This window comes from Hyperoodon ampullatus (genome assembly GCF_949752795.1).
Source record: "Hyperoodon ampullatus genome assembly, chromosome: 12".
NCBI lineage: Eukaryota > Metazoa > Chordata > Mammalia > Artiodactyla > Ziphiidae > Hyperoodon > Hyperoodon ampullatus.
Window position 1 is genome coordinate 4,627,105 of NC_136925.1, and position 22,412 is coordinate 4,649,516.

The window sequence follows — 22,412 nt, forward strand, 5'->3', positions numbered from 1 at the left end:
GTAGTCTGTAAAATTTGTATTAGAACTTCTTTTCCAGAAGTATTCATTCTACCAGTAATTATTGACCATCTACTATGTGCGAGACTCTTTATTATTTTAAATTATCTTTTCGAAGTGTGGCAATATGGCTACATATTGTCTCTGTGACAGTATATTATGATAAAAAGTAAGGTAGGTTCCTCTTAATTGGCTTCAGCTTAGAAGAATGAATATCAACTAATTTTTTAAAAAATATCATTCACAGTCTTTTGCAGTTAGAGTATAACAGATACTGCAAGGTGGAATGAAGTGATTTAATCCCTCACTTCCCCCCAAATCTGTCTTACCATAAGGAATTCATACTAAAATTGCCATTACTAAGTGGACTTTTCTTTTACGTTGTCATGTCTTTTTTAGGCTATTCTTGGCTATGACATTTTCTCAGACTTTCCTTGTTATTTATTTATTTATTTATTTATTTATTTTTAATTGAGGTGAAATTGACATACAACATATTTTAGTTTCAGGTGCACAACATAATGATTTGATATTTGTATATATTGTGAAATGATCACCGCCACACTAGTTAATGTCTGTCACCATACATACTTCAAGCATTTTTTTCTCATCATGAGAACTTTTAAGATCTTCTCTCTTAGCAACTTTCAATTGTGCAATACAGTATTATTACCTATAGTCACTGTGCTCTTCGTGATGGCTTGAATGTTTTATAACTGGGAAGTTTTGTACCTTTTAACTCCCTTCATCCATGGGAGTGGACGAAATGGGTAAAGGGAGTTAAAAGTTACAAGCTTCCAGTTATTTTTTAAAAAAGAATCTAAGTGAATTTGAGTAGCATTTTTCAAACTTCTTCACCTCAGCACCTCTTCACATTAGTAAAAATTATTGCAATCCCTTTGTTTATGTGGATTGTAATCTATTCATATTTACCATTTAAAAATTAAAACAAATTTTAAAATATTTTTATTCATTTAAATGTAATAAACTCATTCCGTATAAGTAAAATTTTTTTATAACATAATTATGTTCCTAAACAAATTTGTGAGAAGAGTGGTATTGTTTTACACTTTTGCGGATGTTTAGCGTCTGGCTTAATAGAAGGCAGATTCTTACACCCACATCTACATTCAGTCTGTTGGAACATCACGTGTCATGTGGCCTCTGGAAAACTCACAGTACACTCATGAGAAAATGAGAGTGAAAAAGCAAATAACATCTTCATATTATTCATAATTTTTTTAAAAAAATTTTTGGCCACACCGCGTGGCATGCAGGATCTTAGTGCCCCCGACCAGGGATTTAACCCGTGTCCCTTGCAGTGGAAGTGCGGAATCTTAACCACTGGACCGCCAGGGAAGTCCCTATTCATAATTTTTACCTGAAAAATCCCTAGGGGTCCCCAGAACACACTTTGAAAACGACTGAACTGGAATATTTCGGTACTACACTGAGAAATTTTTTGTAACTTGATAACCTAAATATAAAGTGAAAAAATAGTGTACTTTTTTTTCTAATTTAATTCTCTTTACATTATTATGCAAATATTATCTATTTCCTAAAGACTTCCAGGATGGATAATAAAAATATAGCATTTTATACCTTGGTTTTGAATGTTAGCATAAATTAAGCAGTACTTTGAAGTTGTTCCAAAAAGTGCTCAAACTTTGTAGTCGGTAGATTTATAGTCAAAACTTGTTTCATTTAACAGTTGGAATTTGGCCTTTCTCTCTGTGAGGTTTTTGGTATAAATAAATTATAAAATTCAGCATAGAAATCATGTAAGTGTTTTTAGATTTTGTAATGAGAACATGAACTATCAAGTTCCTTTAATCCTGAACTATTCTGGAGATTTTTTAAAAATAATATCAAAGATACAAAACATTTATTATACTTGTAGTTAGATGATTTTTTGTTGTTTGAAGTTTTTGAAAATTGTTAAACTGAAACATACCATTTTAGGTTATAATGCTGTAGGTTTTTTCATTGTTCAGTATTTGCTCTGACTAGCATCTGTTAATTTATAATTTGCTGTATTTAGGTTACATTAATTCTTTAGCATTTTTCCTCCTCAGTGGGTCAAATCATGGTTGGGTAGCTGTTTTATTCTGTGAGTCAAGTGGTTTCACAGAATAAATATGAACTTTTCCCCCAAGTAAAATGAAATGTTGACTAGCTAGAACAAATTACCATATTTTTTAAAGTTTATTTACTGTAAAGAATTGTATCACTTTATTTAGCAAATATTTTATATGTCTTTCACATAATAGGTGAAGTATTACAGACATTTAGCACCTGATCACTTGCTGCAAATATGTCATCGACTAGGACCTCTTCTTGAACAAGAAATTCCACAAAGTGTTCCTGGAGTACAAACTTTATTAGGAGCTGGAAGACAGTCCTTGCTACGCACAAATAAAAGTATGAAAAATTTCTATTAGAATTTAGATGTTTTTTTCCTCACTTTTCGTCTTTATGTCTTATCTTTGTATCTATTAAAAATGTATGTGTTTAATAGGCTGCAAGCATGTTGTGTGGAAAGGATCTGCTCTGGCGGCATTGCATTGTGGAAGACCACCAGAGTCACCAATTAACTATGGTAGCCCACCCAGCATTGGTGAGTTGTTTGAGTTCATTACCAAGTTGATATCCTCTCGGTAAAGAGCTTTTGAAAATAAAAATGTTTTTACTTGCTGCGAAGTCAGAGAATTTCATATTATGTACGTTAGCATTCAAAGAGGAAAAAGCTCTCAGATTTTTTTTCTTATGTTAGTAATCTATTGTGAAGAAGTCATAATAATGTGTAATTATGGATTGTATATATTGTACCTATCAAAGCTAATTAGCTCATTGGTATTTTTACAAAAAATTGTTTACTAAGATGTATATCATTAGGCTGATTTAATGGGCAACTGTTACCATAATACAGATTAGTTGTACTGATGGAAAACAAAAATAGTTTTGTTATTTTTATGAATAGTTATGTATTTTTTTGGCTTTAAAATTTCAAAGGAGGAAAACTGATGCAGATAGGTCTTCCTCTTGAAATGGCCTCTAGATTCATCCCTTTTACCTCTGCTACTAAAAGGCCCTTGTCTTTCCCGAATTACTATAGCATCCTTCAAACTAGTATTGCTTCCGGTGTCTTCTCCGTCTCTCCCTTTCAGGTCATACTGCATAACACTGTAATTTTAACCTTACTTAGCATGTCACTCTTCTCCTCAAGGTGGTGTATGAGGTAGCTTATGCTATTTTAATGGTGTTGCAGTTCCTCTACCACCAAATCTACACTTCTGATTTTCAGAGACCTTCATGTTTTAATCATAGCCTCCTCTCCTGTCTCTACCCTCCTGCCTAGCCAGAAATGTTATTCTCCCTCTTTCTTCCACCTATCCAAATTATACTTATTTCTTCCTTTTCTGGATACTTACAGTCAGTATTACTGTTTTATAATTCATCAGTATTACAGTTTTGTATAACTTTCATTTAATGTTTATATAGAATATCTTTTTCTGTTGTTTTATTTTCAACCCTTTTGTATCCTTTTATTTTCCATATCTTAAAAAATAGCGTAGAAGTTGTTTTTTAAAAATACAATATGACAAATTTTGTGTTTCATCTGGGACATTTTGTCCTTCATATTACAATTATTGATATATTTGGGTTTAAATCTAACTGTTGCTGGGAAGATGATCTCTTTTTCTCTGGTTGCTTTTAAGATTTTCTATCTCTCATTGGTTTTCTGCAGTTTGCCTGTGCTGTCTTAGTGTCAATTTTTTCTATTTATCAAGCTTGAGATTTATTAGGCTTCTAGAATCTGTAATGTCTTTTGTTGGCATTGGAAAATTGTCAGCCATTATCTTTTAAAATATCATGTCTGCTTCATTCTCTGTTCTCTCCTCTGGGACTCCAGTTAAACAGATGCTAGACTTTCCCACTTTTTCTTCTCTCTTAACCCCTCTTTTACGATTTACATCTTTTTGTCTCTGATGCATTCTGGATAGTTTTCTCTAACCTGTTTTCCAAAGGTATGCTATGTTTGTATGGTGGGTAATCATGGATGATTTTTTTTTTAAAACATACAATTGTCCTGGTTAAATAATGATTTCTGTATAGTCTTACTATAACGAACAACTATTAAAACAACAAAGGATTTGAGACACTAGAGTTTATTTTCACTTGGAACATTATGCTAGGAGGTTGAACAGTTTTCTTGAAAGAAGGGGAAGGTAAATTTAATAGGAGCTTCCCCTCTAGGGAAAAGTTTATCCTCTTTATGAAAAAATGCATATAGTAAGGGGAATATGTTACGTTGTTCTTTCAACACATTGTCAAGCAGCCCTGTGGTAGGCAATGAAAGTGCAAAAATGGTTGATAGTAAATAACTTCCCTCTTAACATTTGCTATGTGAGTTCTCTGTTCCAGTCACTACTCTAACCATTTTCCATTTATTTTCTTTTTTAAAACCTTAAATGGTCTGTAGGTAGGAAATATTCTTACTTTACAGAGAAGGAAATTGAGGCACGAAAAGGTTTGGTGACTTGACCAGGGTTACACATTTAGTGAGTCGTGAAGCCACAGTGACTCCCATTATGCTATGCCTTATTCTCAGTTAGCTAATAGTAACACTTGGCTACTCAAGAAAGTTGGTATTAGTCACTTTTTGGAAAAAGATACCAAATATTTATAAAGTCAGATAAAAAATTTTAGGCCAGGTCATTAATGGTCAGATCAGTAAATATTGCTGACATGGATATAGGGGATGTAAATATGGCAAAAATATCTTGAGTATTGTGTCACATCAGAGTGACACAACTGGTATATTGAGGTGATGTATTGAGGTAATAGAATTAATTACGAAGCAGGTAATTGTACCTTTCTGAAAGAGTTTTATTTCATTTTTAAAGTTTATGATAAATTTTCTTCCCATTCAAATGTTCAGGAAAATGTTCTTTATATTTAAAAAAACACCTGTACTAGAATGCCAATTTTACCTGCTTTCTTTTTTTGTACTCACACATAGTTTTTGACATCTCTAAAGAGAAGCTGGACTAATCAAAACGACTCTACTTATTAATAGTTATAGTTTAGTGTCGTGTCTTGTCAGTTCACCTTGGTGACAATCTTGGATGTCCTGTCATTGCTATAAAAGTGTGACTAGGGCTTCCCTGGTGGCGCAGTGGTTGAGAGTCCGCCTGCTGATGCAGGGGACGCGGGTTCGTGCCCCAGTCCGGGAAGATCCCACATGCCGTGGAGCGGCTAGGCCCGTGAGCCATGGCCGCTGAGCCTGTGCGTCCGGAACCTGTGCTCCGCAACGGGAGAGGCCACAACAGTGAGAGGCCCGCGTACCGCAAAAAAAAAAAAAAAAAAAATGTGACTAGATGGTAATGGAAAGAAAAATTCAGTAGGCTTTTTGGCAGGATAGTTTGCCTGCATAGTGATACAGTGTATCATTTCAAGTTATCACAGAGTATGAGTCAGAAGATTTTTTTTTTTTTTTAATATGAATGTTCGTATCTTATTTTGTTGATTCCTCTGCCATTTTCTGTCTGGCTACCTCTAAAAATTTTCCTTGCTCTTTCCTTGGTCAATTTAGTATTACCAAGGATCAATGTAAATAAGAAAAAAACCTTAGCTTTGTAGTTTTTCATAAAATATGGGTTGAAATGTTTAATGTAGATTCAGATATTTAAGTTTTGATACATTTGGGAAATAGGGTTTTGTTTTTTTGTTTAACAAACTTTTAATTTTGAAATAAGAGATTAGTTGCTGAAAAGTTGCACAAAGAGCTCCTGTATACCCCTTATGCAGTTTTCCCTAATGTTATAGACCTATATTACCTGGTATTTCTTAAAACTACTCCACCAACATTGGTATGTTATTATTAACTAAACGCCAGACCTTATTCGTATCTCACCACATTTTTCCACTAATTACCTTTCCTTGTTCCAGGATCCAGTCCAGGATACCATACTGCACTTAGGGTTTGCTCAGTTTTTTAAATTGAACTTTTTGTTGTAACTCAGAAGATCATTTAAGTTCAGGGTGATGGTAAATTAGATTTTCCTTTCTTAGATTTTTTTTCCAGTAAGGCCTATATATTCTGTTCCAGTCTTTTGAATCTGTTTTCCATTACCATGGCTATAGCCACATGTTGGGCCTTGGTACTTTTTGCCTGGAGCTCTACGTCATTCATTCACTTACCAAGTAAATATTGAGTCCCTACATTATATCTGGTACTGGGTTAGATCTGGAGTTGCAGGATAAAGAAGAACATGGCCTGTGCTTTCCTAGAACTTAGAGATGACCTGATCTCCTGCCTCCAGTCTTGTTCCTCTACCCTAGGATTTAGCTTTAAACCAGGGTTTCTTAACCTCAGCACTGTTTACACTTTGGGCCACATAATTCTTTTTTGTAATGGGCTGTCTTGTGCATTGTAGGATGTTTATCAGCATCCCTGCCTGTATCCATTAAATGCTAGTAGCAATTCCTTTCCTGAAATCTTGACAACCAAAAATGTCTCCACATATTCCCAAATGACCCTGGGGTAAAATTGCCTCCAGTTGAGAACCACTGCTGTGAACTTTATAAAATGTAAATGTGGTCATGTCATGCCTCCTTTTCCCCAGTGACTTTGAATAGTCTCGACTCTGTAATGTGGCTCACAAAACTGACCTTTTCCCACTTTTTCCTCACCTATACTTTGTGCTATAGCTTTGTATAACTATTGGGCAGTTCTTAAAGTCAGCCATTTCTCTTGATCCCTTTCTCTCTGCAATGTCCCTCATTCTATGAACAGTTATCTATTCATCCTTTAAAACCTAACTGTAACCAGGTAGGATTAAGTGCTTATACAAATCTCTACTGTAGCGTTTATCACATAGGCATGGCTATTTATTTCCCTTTTTTCTCCTACTATACTGTTAGGTTCTGGAGGTTGGAAATTATGTTTTAGTGCTCCGTATACACCCAACGCCTCAGCATTAGGAAGTAGTAAATAAAGAGGCACTAGGTAATGGATGCAATTGGTGAACTGCAGTGGGACAAGAAAAGTTCAGAAGTGGTAGGGGGTAAAAAACAATAGGTGGTTGGAAGAAGAGCGACTTGGTCCAAGGATAGCTTTGAGGTAAGCAAAACCCCCGGACACTGATTTTTAGGAAATCAAGGTTTATTCGTGAACTGGATTATTGATTCATTACACTTGGAATATTAAAACCCATACCTGTATAATTTCAAAACCAACTCTTGAGTTTATCTCAGTGCTTTCTTATCGTTTTGTTTTGTTACCTGTTTATAAATCCTGACTACTTTGTACCTCCTATTATTTGACGTAAATTGTGAAAATTGAACTGGAATTCAGTCTCAGGGCAGGAGAACCAAAGTGGTTGGCTCCTTTCCTTTACAACCTCCTTTAATAATGTTTTTTAAAGCAAAAAACCCAAAAGATACTATTAGTCCGTTGTTATCACTAGTTTCTAACAATTTTCTGTGGAAGATTTGTGAATGTGTACTTGGCATGGCCACGTTTATTTTCAAAGGTACTAACAGATCTCTGGTACTGCCCTTTCTTACCTCCTTACCCATATTATGCCTGTTTTCAGATATAGTTTATTCTGTATTTATTTGCCTGTGATAAACAACCCTACTTCAATAGTAAGTGACATGGTGGGGGGAGAAAATAGGAAAGGAGATACCTAGATACATTAAGTCTGTTTTTAAAGTTAAATGTGGAGATTCATTTAATGCATGTTTATCTTGTGGAAAAGATTGTATTAAATTAAAGCAGTCATTTGCTAATTGCCTTGTTTGCACGGTTTTTAGGTTTACCATGTTAGCAAAGTAAACTTTTTGTCTCTAGATTTTCCAGTTTTCATCTTCTATGTTGTTTTGCCTAGATACTTCCATATGTTTGTTATTTTACTTGTTGCTTCTGCAGCACGGTTGCAGTCTTGGTGAGTGGAAGTAAGGAGTATTAGGGAACCTGCTTCTTAAAAATGTATGCGTGTAAGGAAACAGCTTTGCCTTGAAAAACAGCTTTACTACACAAACATCCAATCAATGCTAAGAAGCCTATACAGTAGTTCCCCTTTATCCATGGTGGGTGTGTTCGAAACCCTCCAGTGGTTACATGAAACCGCAGGTAGTACCCATCCCTATATATGCTGTGTTTTTTCCTATACATACATACCTGATAAAGTTCAATTTATAAATTAAGCACAGTAAGAGATTAGCAACAATAACTAATGATAAAATAGAACAATTACAACAATAAACAGTTGACCCTTGAACAGTGCAGGGGTTAGGGGCTCTGGCTCCTCCAGCCCCTGCAATTACATAATACTATAGTAAATATTTATTGAAAAAATCCTAATATAAGTGAATCCATGTTGTTCAGTGGTCACCTATAATGTAATGAGTTTTGTGAATGTGGTCTCTCTTTCTCAAAGTATCTTATTGTACAAATTTAATGCCTTTTTTTTAACCTCAACCAAGCACTTCTCACACAGTGTGGCTATAATTTTTGTGGTTTGAAGTGCAACAGCAAAACTAGCACAAATTTCTTTTTCCTTCTTCACGATTTCATGGATAGAATATTGTTACTGTAGATTTTAGCAACCTCAGCATAGGATTTTTTCTTTCTTTCTTTTTTTTGCCCACGCCACTTGGGTTTGCAGGATCTTAGCTCCCCCCGATGAACCCAGGCCCCGACAGTGAGAGCACCGAGTCCTAACCACTGGACTGCCAGGGAATTCCCAGGATTTTTTTGTTTTTCTTTCCTTACTCACTTGAGAATTTTCACCTTTTCACTTAAAGGAAGCACTTTACAGCTTCTCTTTGGCTTATCTGAATTGCCTGCATTACTACTCTTGCGCTTTAAGCCATTAATAGTAAAATAAGGGATACTTGAACATAAACACTGCAATACCAGGGACAGTCGATCTGATAGCCCACATGATCAGATAACTCAAATGGTTACTAAGTGACTAAATGGCCAGGGTATTCTGGGTAAAGGGATGATTACATCCTGGGTAGCATGGACCTGGAGGGCAAAAAGTTTTTCATCACGCTACTCAAAGTGGTGTGCAATTTAACACTTAGGAATTGTTTATTTCAGGAATTTTCCATTTAATATTTTCGGACCGTGATTGACTACAGGTAACTAAAACCATGGAAAGAGAAACCATGAATAAGGGGGGACTACCGTACATTAAAAGGAGTTTTAAAGCTTGTCCACATTTCTGGTTTTCTCTGAGGAAAGTAGTTTGAACAAAGACAGCAAATATTCACTTAAAATTAGGTATAAATCTTGACTCTGCTCAACATGTGTGGCCTTAGGCAAATTGTTTAACTTTTCAGCCTCTCAACCTTCTCTTCTGTAAAACGGAGATAATATCTACCATATCCAGTTATTTGGAGGCTTAAATGAGTTAGCAAAGTGAGGCACAAAGCAGGTAACAATAAATGTTACTTTCTGCCCTTTCTTTCTGCAATTATCATTTAGCAAAATGAATTATTTTGCTGATAAGTCTTGAGTACGTTTTTAAAGAGAAGGTTCTTTTCCCTTCTCATTTTCACTGTTATATTTTGCCATATTTCCAATATTGTATTTGACTTACTCTGCAACTGCTAATTTCTTAACATATCTGGCACTGGGCTAGGATCTGGAGTTGCAGGGTTAATTTTTTACTTATGTGGCTATATTTCTTGCAAAACTATTAGATTGTTTTATGTTATTATAAACCTTTGAGCTTCAGCGTATAATGTCTAATTTAATATTTGGCATATAATTCAGTAAATCATAAGATTCTAATCATCTGTGGTCTCTTTCCTGTTCATTTATTCTTTCCCTAGTATTCTCTATTCAGTCTTGTTCCTTTTCCTGCCTTCTGTACGATCCATACGTTAATCCTTAGTTAGGTGTTCTACTCATCACTTATTTGAATATGTTTATTTCAATCTGTTATTTTCTCAGTAATCATTTTTTCTTCCATAACTCATTTTCTTCTGTGATTTTAGTCTTCTGCTTTTCTAGTTATATAGTTTTATAATTTGTGTTGTTCTTTAACAATTTCTGACTTAGCTATATATGTATACATATTTTGGGGGGTGGGTGGGAGAGGGTCTTGGTTTTTGTTTTTTAATCTGTCCCTTGGATGATACGCATTTATTTACATTTGTTTTCCTGACTACTTTTAGGGTCTGGAGGGTAGAGGTTATGTTTTATTGTTCTTTATAGACCCAGCTCATCAGCATTCGTAAATATTAAATGAAGAGGCAGTATGTAATTGCTGTAATTGATGAACTGGGGTAGAAGAAGAAAAGTTAATGACATTCAGGTTTTCACTTGTCACAGGTTTTTGTTTTGTTAACTCTCTTCTCCCTACCCACTCCCCTGCCCACCTCTTCTTTGCTTCCTAAGAACAGGTAGCTGTGAGAGACTACTAAAATGTATTTGCATTTTTGGTTTTTAAGGGAAATAAAGCTAATGTTTATTATGCCAAAATACCAAATATATAAAATAGACATTATTATTTACATTTTTTTCTTTTGCTTAAATTTCTTTTCAAATTATGATTGACCAAAAAAGGGAAGGCACTTTGAAGAATGACAGTTTCCTTGGGTGAGTTTAAATTGTTGCTCTTGTAGCTGTGTTTTATTTTCTTCTGTAAATCGTAAGGTGAAATTTGTTTTTAGGTTATAGATGTGATGAGAGGTCTTCTCCCCCCAACCCCCACCCCCCCTTGTGATGTGTCTGGCAAGTAATTTCAGTAGTAATTAGGAAGCACTGGCCATTGCCTTTTTTAGTTTGCATCATATATTTTTCCAGATTGATTATTGGGTTTGATGTTAAATTTCACAGCTCTATAAGTGAAGCAAGTTGTTATATTTTCTTCATAAAGTCTCTGTTTATTTTGAATTCCTTCAGGGAACCTTTGAAGTTAAGCATTAAACATCTTCCTAGACATCTTGAAAACTGGGAAGTCCATGATTAAGCTGAGTAGATATTTACATAAACAACAGCAATTTGTTCAGCTCCTTAGGGGAGATGTAGGTGAAAAATGATCTCCCACAAAAGTCTTTAAAATAAAAGAAAAACTGTTCAGTAAAATTTGCATTTATAACATCTGAAGATTTGACTGTTTAAGGACAGTAAGTATAGATGTTAGTACATAGTACCTTTGAGTTTACAAAACATTTTGTTTTATTTGCTTTTCACAGTAACTCTGCAAGATACCCCTACTTTATTAATGAGAAAACTGAAACGTAAGAGAGGTGGTAACTAACTGAGTTATATCCCTGGTTATTTTGTTTCTGATCTTATACATTGAACTTTATATCACATTTATATAGCACCTTTTTACCTGTTCTGTGAAATTCTTTTTTTTTTTTTTTAATTGCGGTACGCGGGGCCTCTCACTGCTGTGGCCTCTCCCGCTGCGGAGCACAGGCTCCGGACGCGCAGGCTCAGCGGCCACGGCTCACGGGCCCAGCCGCTCCGCGGCACGTGGGATCTTCCCGGACCGGGGCACGAACCCGTGTCCCCTGCATCGGCAGGCGGACTCTCAACCACTGCGCCACCAGGGAAGCCCTGTGAAATTCTTTATCCATTAGTCTTGTTACCATCTGTGTCCATTTGTTGATTTGGGATAGGAGCCTTTTGAATTATGCCCCAGTATAAGAACTCTAGAAACAATAAAACATGGTGTGTTCTCTCAAGTTTATATCTTGCCAGATAAATACTTAAATTTGAGAGAAAATAGTTCCATGAGAAAACCTTTGTAATCTTGTTGGCGCACTGATTTAAGTTTCTCTAAAATGAAATTTTGTTTTTGGAACCCTCTGATTTCTTTTGTAAAATCACCTTCTGCTTTTATTTATATACCTTCTGAACTGTTCTCTTTGTAGTCAAGAGATAAAACTGCAGTTACACCAAAGCAAATCTTTTACTATATTACTCCCACTTCTTTCTCCCTAAAAAACTTCAACTTATTGTCCTTGGGAAATAGCCCAAAATGCCTGGCATAGCTTAGAAAGCACTGTGCAGTCCGCCTTTGACCTTCTTGGTCTCTCCCTTTGACGCTTGCCCCTTTGTGCTCTGTGTGCTTGTCACACCTGACTTCTTTATGTAGCTTGAGTGTTATGCTCTTTGCAGCCTCAGACCATTGCACATGCTTTTCCCTTCACCTAGGTAGAATATTCTCCCCTCCCACCAACATTCTCTGGCTGTTCATTTTTCCGGTCTTAGTTTAAATGTCAGTGTTTTAGAGAAGTCTACCCTGACTCCCTGATATCCTCCTGCCCTATGTGTTTAGGACCCTCTGCTGTATATTTCAAGATTTCCCTGTACTTTCTATTTGATGACACTTATCATTGTTATAAGTCCTTGTTTCATGTCTTTCTTCCCTGCTAAACTGCAATCTCCATGACGGTAAGTTCTGTCTTTTCTTCTTCTGTTATATCCTTTAGCTCATACTTGGCCCATATAGGTGCTCTATAAATGTTTGTTGACTCAAAATTGAATGATTAAAATGTTTGGGGAGAAAAAAAAATGTTTGGGGAGAAAAAAACAAAACTAACTTTTTAAAAAATGAATTTTTATTGAAGTAACTATTAAAATATTTTAAAATATTTGAAACTGAAAATACTATACCATTGTAGTATTTTCTGTATCATCACACTAGTTTCCAGGAAAGAAAGGAGGAGGAAGAATAATACAAATCACGCAATTGTAAAATTCTAGTAAATTACCATCCTAGTAATTGTAATGTCTGTTCTTTTGTTTGGTTTGGTTTTTTAGTGCTTATTTTGGTATTTGGTTTATGATATTTTTTGCTTAACTCTTGAAATCATTTTTTCACTTTCTGTATTTTATTTCAGTTACTATTTGAGTTCTCCTTTTCGGACATTATTCTTATTTGTGATACCCGCTAAATCTTAAGAAACACGGTGTCTTTCAAATGGGAGTTACAGCTAAACATTGAATTGAATATGTAGAGATTCGGAGGGCAGCTACTGTGCATACTAATTATTTTAGATACAGTTGTAAAATAAGGAGAGAGGCTCTCTTGGGTGTTATGTCACCCAGGTAATTATTTCCCTTTACTCTTGCATTCTCTCTTGCCTCCCCCCCCTTTTTTGTTGTGGACAGAAAAGCTAATTACAGGATTTTCCTTCAAATGTTGCAACCCCTTGTACTTTAAAGTTGGGACTTCTGTTCATTATAGTTACTGTTACAACATTTTATTTGTCTTGTTCATATGTTGCTTGTTACTAGTTACTGGTGTAGTATGATAAGGAGACCAGATGGTGCTGTAGAAATAAACCAACCTGTGTTGAATTATTTCCCAGATTATCTCTGGCCCTCAAATTATGAATATTTGGTTGTAATTTCCTACTAATATCTATATTAGTAACCCCAGAAGAATTATTGTGGCGAACTTTTCAGTTGTGGCTCTAAAGAGAATTAAATGTTAGAAGTTCCTCCTTATATGATTCCTTCCCAAATAAAATTGAACCTAAACTACTTTGACATCTTTTACTTTAAAAACTTAATGGGAAAGATTTTAGAAACAGAACTTATAAACAAAATTGATGGCCCTTTGTATTTTATGGCTTTTGAATCAGACTAGATGTGAATTCTTTGTAGCATGTCTTCAGTCCATTGTCAGATAGGCAATGGTTATTCTCTGTAGTGTAGTATACATTCAAATACTTTGATATACTTAGTCTTTAGGGTTTCTTTTTTTATGATTAAATGAGTTTAAATTCCTTGCATCTTTATCCCTGGACCTGTTTTTATCAGTCTTGAATTTAAGTTAATCTCCTTAGACAGTTCATATTTTTCATATTGCTCTTTTGACCTCCTCGAGGTAGATTGAGCTATACTTTATTTAATAAAAAATTAATCAGGATGTATATATGCTCAATACAGAAAACTTGGAAAATAGAACAGCTCAAAAATTAACCAGTCTCACTGGTTGTCTGTTATTAATACTTTTGCATGTTTCCTCTCAGTCTTTTTTTCTAATATTTGTCTACCTAGCCAGCATGGTAAGAGTGCACTCTTTGGAATCAAACAGCCTGAATTCAAACCTGGGCTTCACCTCTGGGAAAGTTACGTTTTGTCCTTCAGTTCCGTTATTGGTAAGGAATATCCCCAGTAAGGGGATAATACTAGTAGCCGTGTTAAAAGATGTGTGAGGATTAAATGAGAATATATGTAAAGTTCCTTGAACAGTGCCTGGCATGTAGTAAAGCACTCAGTAAATATTAGCTGTTATTTTCCAGATCTGCTACACATCATAATAGTTTTCCACAGCTTTTTTTTCTCCCCACCACAAGCACAGCAGATAAAACTTTTTTTCTATCAGATTCTTGAAGTCCCAGTAAGAACCTCTCTCTCTAGCTTCAGTCCCTGGTGACTTTTGTCTTCCTTTATATGCATTTTCTCAAGATACGTGATTCTTGGCTTTAGCATAAGTTCTTTTTTAGAAAATTATGTAGCTGTTTTTTGTGATCTGCACGGTTGCATCATCTCCTTTTCATTCCAACATTTTTGTGATTCTTTAAAAAAATAAAATTTTATGTAATTTCATGCGTTAGCAAATACCTTATACCACACAATACTTTATTTAATGGAAATCACCAACACCATATAGAGACAACTTTTTGGACTTGTAGTGAATTTGGAGGTTATTTCTATAGAAATTGCCCTCTGAGTGCCTGATCGTGGATATATGTAGCATTATTTTGTTGGGAAAACTAATTATTGTCTAAAGAGGTAAATCATTTTGGAATTTGTTTTCACATGGTCTTGCTTACCTGTTTATCATTATTTTTGTACAGGCATGCCTCAGAGATATTACGGGTTGGGTTCTAGACCACCGTGATAAAGTGAATATCACAATAAAGCAAGTCACACAAATTTTTTGTTTTCCCAATGCATATAAAAAGTTATGTTTACTCTGTACTGTAGTCTATTAATCGTGCAGTAGCATTATGTCTAAAAAAAAATGTCGATGTCTTAGAAAATAATGCTGTTGGAAAAATGGTGCCAGTAGACTTGCTCAATGCAGGGTTGCCACAAACCTTCAATTTGTAAACAAATAAAATGCAGCAGTATCTGCAAAGAGCAATAAAGCAAAGCACAGTAAAATGTTTGTAGTTCACTTAAGTTTAGTTCTGTAGGTTTCCAAAGTTTGGAGAGCTTTTATTAACACAGATTGTGGAGATTAAAATAAAATCTAGGTACTGATTATCCAGAATCCACTCTATCTTTTTTTTTTTTTTTTGCGGTACGCGGGCCTCTTACTGTTGTGGCCTCTCCTGTTGCGGAGCACAGGCTCCGGACGCGTAGGCTCAGCGGCCATGGCTCACGGGCCCAGCCGCTCTGCGGCATGTGGGATCTTCCCGGACCGGGGCACGAACCCGCGTCCCCTGCATTGGCAGGTGGACCCTCAACCACTGCGCCACCAGGGAAGCCCCACTCTCTTTTATACTTTAATTTAGGAATTGTTTATATGGTTATTAATTATAAGTTACAACTACTTTTGCATTTTATTTACAGAAACTCTGGGAGCTTTCCAGGTGTTTTCTTTAACCAGAATCAGAGAATAAAATTGGTCAAAATATAGTACAAAAATGAATCTAATGAAAACATTTTTTAAAAAAATCTTCTAGTAAAATACTCTGATGTTTCCTATCTGAGTACCCTTTTTTCTGTTATCAGAAAAGGGTCTAGGTTCACCTTCTGAAATTACATACTCTTTCTTCTTTTTGCCTCCCCATTTAATTCTTCTACTGCCACAAACATTAATTCTCCAGGTTTTGGCGTCTACAGCCACATGCCTCTCCTTGCATTCATTATGCTGCCAGCAGGGCTCTGCTTTCATGTGCTGACAAAAGTTGTAGGCACTAGTCCTGGGCCCTGCAGTTCTGATTGTTAAGGCGAACAGCTTTCCTACACTGGTCTAGATATTGTATAGCATGTTATGTTGTTCGTAAGAGTTAAAACAACAACAGCAAAAAACCCTAACTTGTGCATTTTTGTTAATTCATAGTAATTTTAGTATTTTTTCCCAATTTATCTTTTTTAACAATGGCTAATTTTGATCTTGGGTAATTTATTGCAGTTGCACCATGTGCCCTTGTCAATTTTTATTGATTGATTGATTGATTGGCCACGCCATGCGGCTTGTGGAATTTTAGCTCCCCGACCAGGGATTGAACCTGGGCCCTCAGCAGTGAGAGATTGGAGTCCTAATCACTGGGCCGCCAGGGAATTCCTCTGTTTTTTAAAGTACTTAGCAGGATGGTCTTGGAGGGTACTATGCTAAGTGAAGTAAATCAGAGAAAGACAGATACTGTGTGATGTCACTTATATGTGGAATCTAAAATAATTGAACAAACTAGTGAATATAACAAAAAAAAAGTACACTCACAGAATAAACTAGTGGTTACCAGTGGGGAGAGGGAGGGGGAGGGGCAATGTAGGGGTAAGGAATTAAGAGGTACAAGCTTATGCATAAAGTAAGTTATAGGATATATTGTACAACACAGGGAATATAGCCAATATTCATGATAACTATTAAATGGAGTATAGCCTTTAAAAATTGTGAATCACTATATTGTACACTTGTGACATATAATATTGCATAACAAGTATACTTCAACTTTAAAAAATGGAAGAGGGGCTTCCCTGGTGGCGCAGTGGTTGGGAGTCCGCCTGCCGATGCAGGGGATGCGGGTTCGTGCCCCGGTCTGGGAGGATCCCGCATGCCGCGGAGCGGCTGGGCCCGTGAGCCGTGGCCGCTGAGCCTGCGCGTCCGGAGCCTGTGCTCCGCAGCGGGAGGGGCCACAGCAGTGAGAGGCCCGCGTACCACAAAAAAAAAAAAAAAAAAAAAAAAATGGAAGAAAAAAAAGTACCTGTCAGAAGGAGGAAACCTTTTGGAGGGAGGTGATAGTATTTCTGCTTTAGTTCTTTCTTATTTGCAGAGATTTTGTCACATATTTTTCTAATATGCTCAAAAATGTAATCACTAAGGTTATTGCAGATGCTCTTTTCTGGCAGCTACCCATTTTTTCCCCCATGAAACTTGGTTCAAGTGATACAGATTTGTATAGTGAGGAAAACTGAAGTAAATCTGCTTATGTTTATCTTTTTCTAAAATCATCTGCAGTGAAAACTTCGGTCCAGCTATAGGACCAAAGTACCGTGTTCCTGGATAGACAGGTGTCAGTTGTTTATAAGTGAATGAAATTAAACTTATATTTCCAACAAATTAGTTTTTTTTTTAAACTTTTCAGTAGTCTTCAAATTAGATAATAATAAGTCAGGAGTAAGATTTTTTAAAAGGACACAAGAAGAATAGCCAGATAAAAGCTAAAATGCCATTAATTATAAATTAAAAATTTTGGCACTGGCATATAAATAGACATGCCATCAGCAACCTAGCACAGAAATATATATAAGATAATTTAATAGAATAGAGAAGGATTAGTTAGTGAAAAGACTGGAACAGATAGTTGATTAGGGGAATCTTTAGAGACTCACCCAGTAACATACTAAAACTCCAAATACATTAAGTAGTTAAGTGAGAAATTTAAACCACAAAAAAGTAAAAGTAAATGGGTATTTATTGTACTATTGGCTGATAGAAGAACCTTCATATTAAAGTACTAGAACAAGTTACAGAAGAAAAGAAAAATATTGATAGAATTGGCTATATAAGTGTGAAATCGTGAGATGTCACAGAATAGCATAATATGAAAACCAAGTATATTTGTGGAAAATGTTTCTGGAAGTATAACTTGAGAAATCGAAGTAGAGAGAGAATAACTTGCTTAAAATCTGCACAGTGTCAAATTTAAATACAAGTCTGTCAAACTTAAAGCCTAGCTTTTATTTCATTAAGGAATATGGCGTAGCTATTAAAATGCTGTTTATGAGGGAAGTCTCTGCAAAATTTTATGTGACTGCTTTAGGTGGTAGAGTTACGTATACTTTATGTTCTTATTTTCTACATTGAGTATGCATTAGTATTATGATTAAAGACATAAATCAATTCTTGAAAAATAATTTGGTGTGAACTAGGAAGAAATGGCTTATGGGGGAATTTTATTTATCATTTTATTACCTAGAATGTATCCACAGAAGCAATAGTTAAGACCCTACTGGCTAGATATATCTAGTTATATACAGTAGTTACATCTAACTTTAAGAAATCATGGGCCTTTTGTTAATCTTCAGTAATCAGTTCTATAGACTTGTGCACATAGACTTTGTTTCAAAGACTGTTCTGAGTGATTTGCTACAAATGACACTGTTCACAATTTTGCTCCTTTTCTCTCTTCAGAGAGAGTGATACTTCAAATGGATAACAGTGATTTCTGGAAGTTTTATTTCACTTTACTGGTCTGTTCCCTCAGAAGACATTGAGTAAATATTTTTACGTATCCCTTTGCCTCCAAATTAAGTAAATTTAGCAGGGCAGTTGAAATGAAGAACTGTTTCAAGATACTTTGAATCTATAATCTGTCCAATAAAGAAATCCATTTTTGTTTTATTTCCTAAACCAAATTGTTTTATTGATGTGTAATTAATTTATTAAATCCACCAACTATATATTATCAACAAAGTGCCAGCCACCATTGTCAGCTTTTGGGCTAATCAAAGAACAAAGCAGATAAAAAATCCTGCCCATGTGGAGCTTATTATGTTGAAGTGGGAGGAGGCAGGAAATAAACAGTGAACATAATTAGCAAATAAAAGGTGATAAGTGATGGGAAAAGAACAAATACTAAGCTACATAGAGGGGGATCAAGAGTAATGGGTGGTGGTAGGGGGTGGGTTGTAATTTTCAAGAGGCTGATCAGGTTCTGCTTCATTGAAGTGACATTCTTCTGAGGACAGATTTGAAGGAGGTCAAGGAGTTAGCTATATGTGGGAAGAGTTTTCTGGCCGGGGGAACAGCGGATGCAAAGACCCCAAGTCAGGAGCATACCTGATGTGTTGGAAGAATGGGGGAGATTAGAATGGTTGGAGCAGACCAAGTAAAGGGGTCAGAGAGGTGTAATGGGGGACAAGATTATACAGGGTCTTGGTAGGCTGATGCATAAGGAATTTGGTGTTTATTCTGAATCAAGTGAAGAACATTGCAGTTTTGAACACAGGAGTGATACTATAGGGCAACCGGTTAGGTCGCTTTTAAAATTAAACATTTTAAGTTTAAAATTAAGATTCACTCCTTAATAGAGGAGATGACATTTAAAGTGGCCCTGGAGGGTAAGAAAGAATTTGCCAAGTGAAGAAGGTAGAGATTTGCTTTGGCAGGCTTAATTTAACAATATTTCACATCACCATACTTACGAAAATAAATGTACTTTTAAACCAAAGTCATACATGTTACTTGATATAAGGTTAAAAGTGTAATAATGTCATATAAAGAACTTATTCCTTTATGACCTCTTATATCTCTTTAACCATGCTCGTTTTAAAAATTGATGTTCTAGTTTAATAAAATTTAAGGAGTTCCTATAATCCAAGAGACATTTCCTTTTCACTCAAAAATCCAATTAGTCTATTAAGAGTTTCTTTTGAAAGTAAATGATTGCCATTTGCCTTTCTGCCATAAAATTGTAAATTTAATTGAACCATCTTGTGTTTCTTATTATTAACTGAGATTCATTTATATACTTTTTTATTTAAAAGGCTCTACACTCAGTTGTAGGAAATACGAATAAGACAGAATTTCTGCCCTTAAGGTACTTAAGATCTGGTAGGGGAGATAAGACATTATGCAAATGGTATAGCAAAAGAAAATGTGAGTTCATTGAATGGGAGTCCTACAACATCCTCCTCTCTTCCTTTATAAAAATTCTCTACCTATTTGACCTGGTCAGGGCATCTTCAAATCCAGTCTCCTCAGTTGAAATTCAACTGTTGAACCATACTTATATTTTCTTCTCTAAATCCCTGTATCAAGTTTGAACCACCAACTTATTACCTGGGAACTCTACATACTATATGTCATATCTTTTAGTACTGTTGTACAAGTTTGTAAATTGGTTGGGAGCAAGGACTCTGCTAGGTACCTGTTCCCTTAGGATGCAGTCATAGTATAGATATCTAGTAGTTAATTGGTAACCAAATATAACATAGAGTAGCGTGGAATATAGTTTTAACTATAAATGTATTTCACTTAATGTTTCTGAAAAGTTTTACTTGAAACGTTGACTGTAAAGTAACTTTTTGAAAGGGATGTTCTTTTTCTCTGTCGATTCTTAAAATGAAAATAAAGATTTAATCCGAGTTTAGGTAAAGATTCAGTAAAAACTATGTTTAAGAGAGTAGTAACATTTTCTCTTGAAGGAAGTATTTTTTGCTTTATCAACCCTGAATTATAAATAGTCTTTATAACAAATTCATCTAAAAAATTCTGACGTATGTAAAAGTGCCTGATCATCATTAAAATAATGGTTTTGATTTGGTGGTTATCTCCAATAATCATTTTTATTCCTGAACAGTGTTAAATATTTTTTTAAAATTTGACATTTTGAGAATTTTGTAAATTTTGTATGGAGGGAGTTAAACTACGTCTTGGTAATGCAGCAGTGTCAACATTTGTGTTACATGTCATCACTTATTTTCTTATAAAACAGACAATAAGTGAGATGTCATTGATCCTTAGTGTTTGGATAAGATCATTTGAGTTCTCGTTTGGCAGGACAGTTGATGCCTGTGGTTTTGTGTGATCTTTGCTCCAAATCAGTTTGGAGCCAAAGCACAGGAGGATGTCTTTCACCAGGCCATTTCTATGCATAAGCAAAAATATATCAGGGTTTATTAGAAACTTATTGAATCACTGTTATTATATAACTAGTTTAAGCCTAAATATGCTAATTAACAACTTTCAACATTTGTCTTAGATATTGCAGATGTTGAAATAGATTGTATCATAAGACTTGTATGCTAACAGCAAGAGATGTACTCTATCAGAATATGAAATGATTGATGTAGTAAAAGAACATATAAGCATAATGTAATTATTCCTTGAATTATTATTGCTTTAGAACCTGCAAAGTATTCTTCTACGTATCTCCTCACCAGTCCCCAAGATTTCCCTTTTTGCTTGCAAATGTAGTGTAAGCCAAACATTTATTGTCTGTGAATAAAATAATAAACACTGAGATTCTTTATGATACGTCTGAGATATTCGTATTTCATCAACTTTAGGGCATAATTGTAGGCTCTAAACCTAGGTTAAATAGTACTTTGTACATATATTTAGTTTTCTTTGGGACTAAATTTAAGTGAGAAACTAGTGTTTATTCTGTCCAATGTAGATGGCAGTCACAGTCAAAAAAAGCCTTGTATTTAAAGATAATCTACAGGTGAATAATGTGCCTGCAGATCAGTCAACATGTATTTATTGAGTGCCTTCTTTGTCTATAATTATTGGTATAAAAAATAAGTACAGTAGTAATTTAGGTGGAAAAGAACATTTTGGGCTGGAGTCAGCATCTCAGGCTTTGGGACAGAAGATAAATTTCAGTCATGTCTTGAAAGATGGTTGAAATGGGTGAGGTGAAAAGAGAGAGCTCTAGGTTCTAGAAAACGAATCATTATGCAAGTCTTTGGCAAGATCCCCAGTTTAATTATTTTTTTAAATAATGCAACAGATTACTCCTCTGTCTTCATTTGTTGCAGAGTTTTTAAAAACATCATTCAGTATGTCATATTTAGAGTGTTCACGAATTGCTGGTTGATGAAAAGTAAAAATCACTGGATCCAGTTTTAACTGCTTTTGTAAGAAAACCTATCTCATAGGGGCCTTTGAAAGAAATAATGTCATATAAAGTGATTGGTTTTTAAAGAGCACTAGCCAGAGAGTATAGTCTGAGTTTTAATCCTAGCTTCATGCCTTACTTTGTGACTTCAGACAGGTCGTTTAACTGAATTTTCTTGTTTGTAAAGTGAAGATAATAGTGCCTGACTTATTTCAGGTGAAATAATGGGCTCTTACTGACTATTTTGAAGACTTTTAACTAGGAGCCGTATACCTTAGAAAGCATCTTTATTTTTACCAACATATGAGAAACTGAAATATGTGAATTCATAAAAGAGGATGATTAAGAAAATTAATTTCTGAATTATACTTATTTCCCCCCGTTTTCTTGGTAGCGGATACTTTGTTTTCAAGGAAGCTGAATGGAAAATACAGGCTTGAGCGACTGGTTCCCACTGCAGTGTATCAGCACATGAAAATGCATAAAAGAATTCTTGGACACTTGTCGTCTGTGTACTGTGTAACTTTTGATCGAACTGGCAGACGGATATTTACTGTAAGTAGTTTTTGAAGTATTATCTTAATTCATATATGGAATTGCAGAGAAACATTGCTTAAAGTTGAACT

At 35.2% G+C, this 22,412-nt stretch overlaps 1 protein-coding gene across 1 annotated transcript in view; it reads left to right on the forward strand.

The window, feature by feature from the left end:
• The window catches only part of PHIP (PHIP subunit of CUL4-Ring ligase complex), a gene marked incomplete at both ends in the record, with an annotated part of 122,283 nt that overhangs the window by 12,257 nt on the left and 87,614 nt on the right, over positions 1 to 22,412 (forward strand). Inside the window, 3 exons of the mRNA XM_079716072.1 lie at positions 2,268 to 2,418; positions 2,516 to 2,614; positions 22,181 to 22,341. Of these exons, the coding sequence (XP_079572198.1) occupies positions 2,268 to 2,418; positions 2,516 to 2,614; positions 22,181 to 22,341 (411 nt within the window). The remainder of the gene's footprint in view (positions 1 to 2,267; positions 2,419 to 2,515; positions 2,615 to 22,180; positions 22,342 to 22,412) is intronic.